General features: G+C 58.8%; 1 protein-coding gene across 1 annotated transcript; it reads left to right on the forward strand.

The window, feature by feature from the left end:
* The first annotated feature begins 250 nt into the window (after window positions 1-250).
* On the forward strand, window positions 251-9921 carry YJEFN3 (YjeF N-terminal domain containing 3). Its single transcript, XM_011925879.1, has 6 exons — window positions 251-374; window positions 4378-4486; window positions 6938-7048; window positions 7259-7372; window positions 7451-7601; window positions 9656-9921. Exons 1-6 carry the CDS (start codon window positions 316-318, stop codon window positions 9859-9861), a joined length of 750 nt encoding a protein of 249 aa, XP_011781269.1. The 5' UTR covers window positions 251-315; the 3' UTR covers window positions 9862-9921.
* Window positions 9922-10664: the final 743 nt, after the last annotated feature.

A 10664-nucleotide genomic window follows, 5' to 3' on the forward strand; every position in this document is an offset into this window, starting at 1 on the left:
GCTCCTCGCTCCCTGAGAGGGAAGCTCAGAGACACAGGGATATCTGCAGGGAAACCAAGTGGGATGAGGCAACCAAGATTGGCCAGGTGACTCTGCTATGGGATCCTGGCAGTTCCGCTCCTGGCACGAAAGGGTTAAGTCCGTGTGAGTCCACCGACCAATGGTGACGCGCAGCGCCTTCGCGGCGCCTCCTGATTGGCGGGCACGCGGGGTGGGCGGGAGGGAGGAGAAGAGCGGGCACCCTCTCCCCCCAGGGGTGTGCTTAAAAGGCGGTGGTGGTGGCGGCAGCACCCGGTGTCCCGGCTCACCTCGGCCATGAGCAGCGCAGCCGGCCCAGACCCGTCTGAGGCGCCCGAGGAGCGGCGTTTCCTCAGGTCAGCTGGGGAGAGGGACGCTGGAGATGGGTTTGGCTCTCATGGGGCCAGGAGCCGCCAGTAGGACCGGAGGCAGGGGCACAGCTGGGACAGAATGGGGTCCGGGGACTGGAGACGGGCACAGCTGGGATGGAGGTTCAGCGGCAGAGGCATGACCACGGTGGGGAATCGGAGGCAGGGATATGGCAAAGACTAGCCTGGGAATCCCGGGAATCCGAGACCCGCCTGGTATCTTGCTGGAGACACTCAACTGCGTTGCTGGGGAAACTGCCTCTGGGGGCAACCCCGCCCCTCATGAATGATTCATCAACAGCGCTGGTCACTCCCACACAGAACCCCAACCGTGACCCAACCCCACTCTCCATCTCTCCCAGGGACCTTGGAGCTGCAGCCCCAACTTCCCGACATGGGAAGAGCTGAGCTTAGCTCAAATGCTACCACCTCCCTTGTCCAGAGGAGGAAACTGAGGCCTGGGGAAGGCAGTCATGGCTAGAGCAGATTTGGAACACGTTGGCTGTTTGCCAGAGGTTGGTGAGTTTGGGATCTGAAACTGGCACCGTAGCTGTGACTCCCACCTCATCCTCCTCAGCCTTTGTGACATGGGACCCCAGGCAAGGCTGTGGACCTCACTATGAACCAGATGTGTCCAGCAGCTCCTGCCCACTGCCCACTAGCAGGGCACATGTCCCCTCAGCCGGTGTCCAGACTCAGTCTAGGGAAGAGTGTTCTAGGAGCTGGAGCCGTGACTTCAGCTGGTGTGGGGGGCCTCAAATGCTAAGTGAGGGGAGTGATGGGGCTCTCAGGGGTGAGTAGGAGGCAGAACGTAGTGGAGAACCGGCTGACAAGGCTGGAGACACAGAAGGGCCTCTTAGGCATGGTGAGGAGTTTGGAGCTTGAATGTTCCCAGAGCCCTGGGGAGCCATCAGCAGGTTTGGGATCCCGTGATGCAATCTGGTGTTCAAGTTTTCAAAGCACCCTAGGCTCGTGTTGAGTTTTGGGGGCAGGAGGCTGCTGTGTGCGGCTCTGTGGTGGTCTGGTGGGCAAAGGTGTGAGGTGGAGAGAAGCAGGTAGGACTGAGGCAGGGTGAGTGTGGCATGGGCACCCTGGCCTGAGGTTTCACCTCCCAGAGAGCCCCCTCCTGGAAGCATTTGGGGAGTGTCAGGCCCAGTTCCCTTTGGACCCAGGCCACCTCAGGCTTCCTGGGTCTGACAGGGAAATCCTTAGGGCCTTGAAGCTTCTCTCATCTGGGGGCTGAGACTGGGGGGCAAAGGCACCACTGAACACCCCCAGAATCCCACAACAGCAGAATGGACCTGTCCTGCCTGCCACCCTCCTCCACCAGGCTCCAATTCCCACGCAGCCTCCCCACCTCCACCGCTGCTGCTGCGCCCCACCCCCAGGTTCCTAACCTGGACGACCCTCTGCCCACAGAGCCCCCATTATCATTCTAATGACCAGTTAGGCAGGAAGAGAATGTTCCAAGTGGCTTCCAGAGGCCAAAGCTTTGGGACAGAAGTAGAGAAATGCATCGCCATCCCGCTCTCCACTTCCTCCCCACACCCTCCTGCGGGGGCAGCAGTCAGAGCTGTCACAAGATGGAGGTGGAGGAATGAGCCATGTTCCCAGCCTGCCAGATTCCTCACCCTGAATGCAAACGCACCTTCTCCTATGTTCTTTCCTGGGATCTGCGCTGGCCTTCCCCAGGGGACTCTTCATCTGACTTCACCATGAGCTCCTTTTCCTCACCCCATCCTTCAACTTCATCCTGTGTCAGCTGCAGACAGGCTGAGGTTTGAATTTGGCTCTATTTACTGGGGTGTCCCGGGTTCACACTGGGTGTGATTTTTCTGCCCTGAGCCTCCATCTCCCCATATGTGTGGACCCCCGAAGTGTCCTCCTCACCATGTTCCTCAGTCTGGCATTTGAGGCCCTGCCTGCCCTGTCCCCTTGATGACTCTGCTTCAGCCTCCCTTCTGCCCCTTGAACGTACCAGGCTCCTTCCCACCCAAGGGCCTTGACTTTTGCTATTCTTGCCCCTGCATTACCTCCCACGATGTGCCAGGCCGCCTCCTCCAGGAAGCCCTCACTGACTCCCATCCCATAGCAGTCCTTTCTCCTGCACTCTGCCTACCTGGCCTTAACATGCTGCAAAATTGGCCAGAGGGCAGTCATCTCCCATTCAAAGAATTGAAGTAAAAAACCTCAGGATTCATCCCCCCAAACCTCCACCGTCTGTAGGTCTGGCTCTACGTCTTTGTTCATGTCCTGTGGCTCTGGAGACACCAAGAGGGAAAGACCCGGTTTCCTGACTTGCTTCCTGCATGACCCTGGGCAAGTCACTCGGCTTCTCTGAATCATTCGTTGTTTTTCCAACTTTTCTAGGCCTGGCTCTTTTTATTGTTTATGTTTGTGTTTTTTATTATTATTTTAGAGACAAGGTCTTGTTCTGTAGCCCAGGCTAGAGTGCAGTGGCGTGATCATAGCTCACTGCAGCCTCTACCTCCCAGATTCAAGTGATCCTCCTGCCTCAGCCTCCTGGGTCACTGGGATTACAGGTGTCCATCACCACGCCCTGCCTAGCCCCACCAATTGTGTAGGTCACCCCAATATTCAGTTTTGCTCTGAGAGGTGGAGATGGACCCCAATCACTCAGTGAAGTGGATGACAGAGCTTCGCCTCTAGCTAAGTGGCCCCATTTCTCTGGCAACAAATAACCTTTTTTTTTTTTTTGGAGACAGAGTCTCACTCTGTTGCCTGGGCTGGAGTGCAGTGGCCGGATCTCAGCTCACTGCAAGCTCCGCCTCCCGGGTTTACCCCATTCTCCTGCCTCAGCCTCTGAGTAGCTGGGACTACAGGCGCCCGCCACCTCGCCCAGCTAGTTTTTTTTTTTGTATTTTTTAGTAGAGATGGGGTTTCACCGTGTTAGCCAGGATAGTCTCGATCTCCTGACCTCGTAATCCACCCGTCTCGGCCTCCCAAAGTGCTGGGATTACAGGCTTGAGCCACCGCGCCCGGCCTAGAGATGGGATTTCACCATGTTAGCCAGGATGGTCTTAAGCTCCTGACCTCCTGATATGCCCAGCCAAGGTGCTGGGATTACAGGCGTGAGCCATGCCTGGCCCGGCCTGTTTTGTTTGTTTTGTTTTGTTTTGTTTGAGACAGAGACTCCCTCCATTGCCCAGGCTGGAGTGCAGTGGTGTGATCTTGGCTCACTGCAACCTCGCCTCCCAGGTTCAAGTGATTCTCCTGCCTCAGCCTCCCGAGTAGCTGGGACTACAGGCGCCCGCCACCACGCCCGGCTAATTTTTGTATTTTTAGTAGAGACAGGATTTCACCACCTTGGGCTGGAATTCCTGACCTCAAGTGATCCACCCGCCTCATCCTCCTGTAGTGCTGGGATTACAGATGTGAGGCACCGCGCCCGGCCTGACCACAGATAATCTAATTATGTCACTGCCCCTGAAAATCGGTCACCAAAGGGCCTCATAGCCCCAGGCCCCAAGGCCACCCCGCTGAGTGTGCCATCAAACTCTGCAGCCTTAAAAACCCATGGACGCCAGATGCCCCCAGTCCTGTCCGCCCCTTCCAGCGTCCTGAAGGCTCCCACTGCCTGAAATCAGCCCATCGCCCCCATTGAAGTCCTTCATGTTCCATTCCCCTTTCTTGGTTCCTTCCGCCTTGGGAGCTGGGGATCTAGATCCGGTTCCGTGTCCCATGGTTTGGAGCACTAGAACCAACGCGCGCGGCCAGCGCATCTTCTGCCACCAGAGGGCGCCCGCGCCTCGGGCTTTGGCTCCCACACCGCAGCCTGCCAGGCCTCGATTCAACCGCGTGTCGCACGGTGAAACTGAGGGCATCCCCAGCTCAAGGCTGCAGACGCTACTCGGGGGTACAGGTTGGGAGGGTGGCTTTGGGACCGGGTTTAGAAGCTTGGCAGAACATTTCTGGCTCCATCTGAGGCTCTGTGTGTGTCTCTGAGTGTCCCATCCCACTCTGTCCCCAGCACCGCGGAGGCAGCCGCCCTGGAGCGGGAGCTGCTGGAGGATTATCGCTTTGGGCGGCAGCAGCTCGTGGAGCTGTGCGGTCATGCTAGTGCTGTGGCTGTGACCAAGGTACCTGATCCCTGACCCCCAACCCTGACCCCAACCAGACGGCCAACTGTCCTGAGCTGCATGACTCCACTGACCAGAGTGGTCCAGCCCTCAAGAACCCCCTTTTTGCTTGGGCCTACCCCAGTCTGATGGGTAAACTGAGGTCCAGAGAGGCTCATGGCTGGTACAGGCCAGACGGGGACCTGAGACCCCAGGTATCAGGGAAAGCCAGAGCAGAGGTTATTGCAGGGACAGTGCTGCGACCCTGGAAGTGCAGACCCCTCCTGCACATGTGGCCCGCCTGCTTCTGCCACTTCCTGGGTCTTGGGCACCAGGGACATCTGCTCCTGCAATCTGAACACCCCTAAACAACCCCGTTCTGCAGGTGGGGAAACTGAAGCTCAGAGGTGGCGAGGGGCCTGCCCTGGGTCACAGGGGGATGGAAGCAGAGCTGCAACCCTGGTGTGTCTGGCTCTGGAGTAAACCCCCACACCTCGAGGGGCCAGGAGGATGACACAAGGGTGATAGCAATAATCATACTATGGAGTGCTTCACCGTGCAGCCAGCCGTGCTGGGCCTCAGTTTCCTCCTCTGCAACGGGATAATAAATGGTACTGATAAGTCGGTCCCTAAACACGAATGCCTCAGAAAACTATCCCACACAGAAGGCTCTAGCCTGACTGCCTCCTCTTCCTCCCCCACCATCCTCATCCCCCTAGCCTCTCTCCTCCTTCCTCCTCCTCCTGCCGCCTCCTCTCGCCCTCCTCCTCCTTTCTCTCTCCCTCCTCCTCCCCTTCCACCCTTCTCCTCTCCTTTCTCCTTTCTCTCCCTCCTCCTCCCCCTCCTCCTGTTCTCCTTCCTCCTTCCCACTTCCCTACCTCCTACCCCTCCTCCTCCTTCTCCTCCGCATTCTCCCCCTCCTTCCTCCTCCTCCTCTTTTTCTTCTTATTACCACGGTATACTTTTAAAAAACTCAGGGTTTTTCTTCATGTAGACTTAAATGTTTGCATTTCCAAATGAAATAGATCCCAGGTGAGGCGCCCAAAGAAGGAAAATCAAAACCCCAGAAAGAAACCCAGGTAGTCACCGCTCCCCTGGCGCTCAGTGGCCAGCCATCAGGTTTTTGCACTGAAAGTCCCTTGTCTGTCCAGAAGCCCCTCAGTCCCAGTCTTGGGTCTTGGGCTGTGGGCCTGGCGTGACTGGGGTCACAGGCATGTTCATGGCAGGTCAGGACTGTGCTAAGCCCTTGGGGAGGAGACTTGAACGGGGAATAATCTGCCGTCTGTGTTGGAGCTTAAAGTACAGCCGGGCTCAGGAGACACCCAGTGTGCCTGTCAGCCGGTGGCACTGTCATCGCATTTGATAAAGGCCAAACTGAGGCTGGGAGAGGAGAAGGGGCTGGGGCCACATACAGTCAGGGCAGGGCTGGGGCCGAAATGCCTGTGTTAGAGATGCATACATGCCACAGAGACAACCAGAGACATGCAGCCCCAGAGATGGAGACAGAGACACAGAGACAGGGAGACTTGTTGGTGAGAGATAGAGAGAAAGACAGCCAGCCAGAGACAAACGGAGATACAGGGAGAAAGATAGCCAGACAGAGACAGAGTCTGAGAGATACAGAGAGACACAGAGATGGCCAGAGACAGATGGAGAGAGACAGAGATACAGAGACAGAGACAGATACAGAGAGATACAGAGACAGCCAGAGACAAATGGAGAGAGAGACATACAGAGAGTCAGAGACATACAGAGAGACAGCGACACTAGAGTCTGAGAGATCCAGACAGACACAGAGACAGCCAGAGACAGATGGAGAGAGACAGAGACACAAAGAGAGCCAGAGACATACAGAGAGACACAGAGTCTGAAAGATGCAGACACAGAGATGGCCAGAGACAGATGGAGAGAGACAGAGACAGACAGAGACACAGAGAGTCTGAGAGATACAGAAATAGCCAGACAGGTGGGGAGAGAGACATGAAGAGAGCCAGAGACAGACAGAGACACGGGGAGTCTGAGAGATACAGAGAGACACAGAAACAGCCAGAGAGAGACAGAGAGGCCCCAGGGCATCATGGGTAAGGTTGGGCTCCCCTACTCTGGGGCCTCCGGGAGGGGCTGAGGTCTGGAAACATGGGCGGGGGCAGGCCCGCGGTGAGAAAGGTGGAAGAATGTCTGCAGCTCAGGCAGAGAATAAACAAACCGCACTCCCGGCGACGGGCAGTGGCCGGACGCATGTTTTTCCTGCACCGACCTGGCAGAGCCTGAGACCAACCGGGCCTCTGCATCTCCGACGGGGAAACTGAGGCCCCAAGAGGCCCAGCCCCTCATCCAGAACACCTCACCTCCTGCCCTATCCCACTGCCTCCAGGCCCAAGCCCCATCCCTTCCTCTACTCTGGGCCTCAGTTTCCTCTCCAGGCAAGGAGGAATCTGGACTGTGCCTTTGCTGTGCCCCCCCCCCCACCAGGCGTTCCCGTTGCCCGCTCTCTCCCGGAAGCAGAGGACGGTGCTGGTCGTGTGTGGCCCGGAGCAGAACGGGGCAGTGGGGCTGGTCTGTGCCCGTCACCTGCGGGTGTTTGTAAGTAGCAAGGACCCCTTCGACCTCCCAGAGTCCCTGCTCCTGCAGAAATCACTGCCTTCTTTTGCTAGCATCCCAGCGGGAGATCGACGCAGGGCCAGGTTATAGAATATGCCCAGTGCTTGTCCCAGGTAGGGTCTGGTGCTGATGACCAGGTCAGGGAAGCCTGGGAGGGCCTCTAGCCCTGACTCCCTCTTCCTCCACCCCCAGGAGTATGAACCCACCATCTTCTACCCCATGCGCTCGCTGGACCTGCTGCATCGGGACCTGACCACCCAGTGTGAGAAGATGGACATCCCCTTCCTGAGCTACCTGCCCACTGAGGTCAGCGCTGGGCGGCAAGTGAGGGGGACATGGTGTGCAGTGGCCCCGAGCTGCCCTGACCCTGCCTGCCATCCCCAGGTGCAGCTCATTAACGAAGCCTACGGGCTGGTGGTGGACGCCGTGCTGGGCCCCGGTGTGGAGCCGGGCGAGGTCGGGGGCCCCTGCACCCGTGCACTGGCCACGCTCAAGCTGCTGTCCATCCCCCTCGTGAGCCTGGACATCCCCTCAGGCATGCCGGGCAGAGGGGGGCACATTGGGGCCTGGAGGGCTTGGGTGGAGTCCCCCGTGCCCCGGCTCCTGGCCGACCCTGCCTGGCTGAACCTCAGTCTCCCCAGCTTGGATGGACCCACACTTGGCTGAGGCTAAGGGTCACACCCATCCCTCAGATGGGGAAGATCGAGGCTGCCACCCCAGGTGACCCCAGGTCTCCTCCTTCCCCCACCCCAGTGCCCAGCCCACATGCCCTCTGCCCACCCCTGGCCCAGTCGCCTGGACAGACGTGAGCTCACTCGGCAAAGGCCGCGCCCGCCCTGGCCGCCGCCCCACGCCTGTTGGAACCATTAGGCGACAGGCAGACGGAACAAACAGGCGCTGGCCAGCCGGACCCTCCGTGGGGGTGGCTGGACTCCGGGGGATGTCCCCTGGCTCTCGGGATCCCAGGGACATCCCAGCAGGGTGCCGCAGAGCAGGGGCGCCAAGGGAGGAGGTGTGCTGTCTGATCTGAGTGGGGAGGCTGCAAGCTTAGCCTAGGACAGAGAGGGTGGCTCTGTCAGGTCAGAGGGGATGGGTAGGAATCTCTAGTTTGAGGTGGTGGCTATGGTCAGAGAAGGATTAAAGTCTGAGGGAGAATCCAGTGGCTTCTGGTGAGTGGCCCCAGAATCAAGTCAGAGATAGGAGAGAAGGCAAGGCTCCTAGGCTGAAAGTGGAGGCTCATTCAAGAGGTGATGCAGGCTGGGCGCAGGGCTCAGGCCTGTAATCCTAGCACTTTGGGAGGTCGAGGTGGGCAGGTCACCTGAGGTCAGGAGATCCAGACCAGCCTGGCCAACATGGCGAAACCCAGTCTCTACAAAATATAAACATTTGCTGGGTATAGTGGTGCACGCCTGTCGTCCTAGCTACTTGGGAGGCTGAGGCAGGAGAATCGCTTGAACCCGGGAGGTGGAGGTTGCATGAGCTGAGATGGTGCCACTGCACTCTAGCCTGAGCAACAGAGTGAGACTGTATCTTAAAAACAAACAGGCTGGGCGTGGTGGCTCACTCCTGTAATCCTAACACTTTGGGAGGCCGAGGTGGGCAGATCGTAAGTCCAGGAGTTCGAGACCAGCCTGGCCAATATGGTGAAACTCCATCTCTACTAAAAATACAAAAATTAGCCAGGCGTGGGGGCATGCGCCTGTAGTCCCAGCTACTTGGGAGGCTGAGATGGGAGAATTGCTTGAACCCGGGAGGCGGAGGTTGCAGTGAGCCGAGATCATGCCACTGTACTCCAGCCTGGACAACAGAGTGAGACTCCCTCTCAAAAAAAAAAAAAAAAGGTAATGTCTAATCTGCTGGTGAGGGTACTAATCTGGGAGTGAGGGTAGGGACCTTCGGTCAGATGGAGGAGTTTCTAATCAAGTGAGCTCAGGTCAGGTGGGGAGGAGGACATGTCCTGTTAGAGGCAAGAACTTGGGGCAAGGAGACAAGTCCGATGTCAGAGGCTTGCCTGAGGCTGGAGGCCAGTTTGTGGTCTGAGTAGAGGGCGAATATCTAGTCACGGGGTGAGGCTGGGGTCTGGCTGGGAGGTCTGGGAGGAAAGAGGCTCTAAAGTGGAGAGGCTGCAAGTTGATGCCGAGAGAGTTGTGGGGACAGGTACCAGGTCAGAAGGCAGAGGCAAGGTTCTCATGGGAAAGGGCAGCAGGTGAAAATTATGTCTGAAGACAGAGGCTGGGTCAGATGGAGGAGGGCGATTGAATAGTAGGATGGGAGCAGAAGCAGAAAAGTCTGAGTGCAGAAGCTCTGGTCTGATTTGGAGGGAAACACCTCCAAAGACTGGTAGAGACTTGTCTGAGGGCGGAGGCAGAGTTCTAGGGGGAGACAAATCTCACCAGGACCCATGTGTCAGAGAGAAGAGGCTGGGTCTGATGGGGGAGGGGAAGTGGGGGGTGGGGCAGCCGGACTCTGGTCTGAGAGCAGAGGCTCGGTGTTGGAGGGGAGAGGAGGAGAGGCAGGGCCAGGATGGACTGTAGGCTGAGGGCGGGCCACCCTCCCAGTTCCCAATCCCCCCGGACCCTCCTCCCTCAGGCTGGGACGCAGAGACCGGCAGCGATGCGGAGGACGGGCTGCGGCCTGACGTGCTGGTGTCTCTCGCCGCGCCCAAGCGCTGCGCCGGCCGCTTCTCCGGGCGCCACCACTTCGTGGCCGGCAGGTTCGTGCCCGACGACGTGCGCCGCAAGTTCGCCCTGCGCCTGCCGGGATACACGGGCACCGACTGCGTCGCGGCACTGTGACCGCCACCCGCGCCCGCACCGCTGGGACCCGCGCCAATAAACAGCCCTCCCACCACCACCGCCTCGCCTCCGCCTCCTTTGTGCACCGGGCCCGCCGCGGGGGTGGGCACACTCGAAGAGGGACTTCACGCGATCCCTGGGTGATCCAAGGCGGGGAGCATGGAGAAGGGTGGTGGAGTGGGACTACCCGCTGGCCTCCTAGAAAACTTGAGCTAGGGCTGGGGGCGATGGCCTGTAATCCCAGCACTTTGGGAGGCTGAGGCTGGAGGATCGCTTAAGGACAGGAGTTTGAGACCAGCCTGGGCAACATAGCGAGACCCGACTCTACAAATTAAAAGAAAACGAAGAAAACTCGAGCCAGAAGAATGGAGGGTATATTCAGGGTGGGACTCCCAGAATGCTTGGGGTGGCCTAAATCCTATAGGATCTAAGTCAGACGCGAGGGAGGACTTCCAGCCGCCTAAAGCAGGTCCGAGCAGCTTGAGGCTGGATTCCAAGTGGCACTTCCCTCAGGCAGCTTAGGATGGAGCTTGGAGGACGGACTGGGTTCGGGGAGGGAGTTCCAGCAGGCCACGGGGAACCCAGACCAGCCTGAGGGCGGAGGCACAGCGGGCCGCACCGAGGGGGGCGACCCAGAGGGGTTGCTCGAGCGCTGGTCCCCCCAGGGGGCGTGGCCTGAATAGGGCGTGGCCTGGGCGGGATCTGCGGTCGCCTCCCGCCCCCATCCTCAGTCCCAGCGGCCGCCAGACCCGCCGGAGTTGGACCGGAGCACGCCACGGAGCCCGGACCCTCCCTCGGACGCT

Source organism: Colobus angolensis, unplaced genomic scaffold (assembly GCF_000951035.1).
Source record: "Colobus angolensis palliatus isolate OR3802 unplaced genomic scaffold, Cang.pa_1.0 Scaffold66, whole genome shotgun sequence".
In the NCBI taxonomy this organism is placed as follows: domain Eukaryota; kingdom Metazoa; phylum Chordata; class Mammalia; order Primates; family Cercopithecidae; genus Colobus; species Colobus angolensis.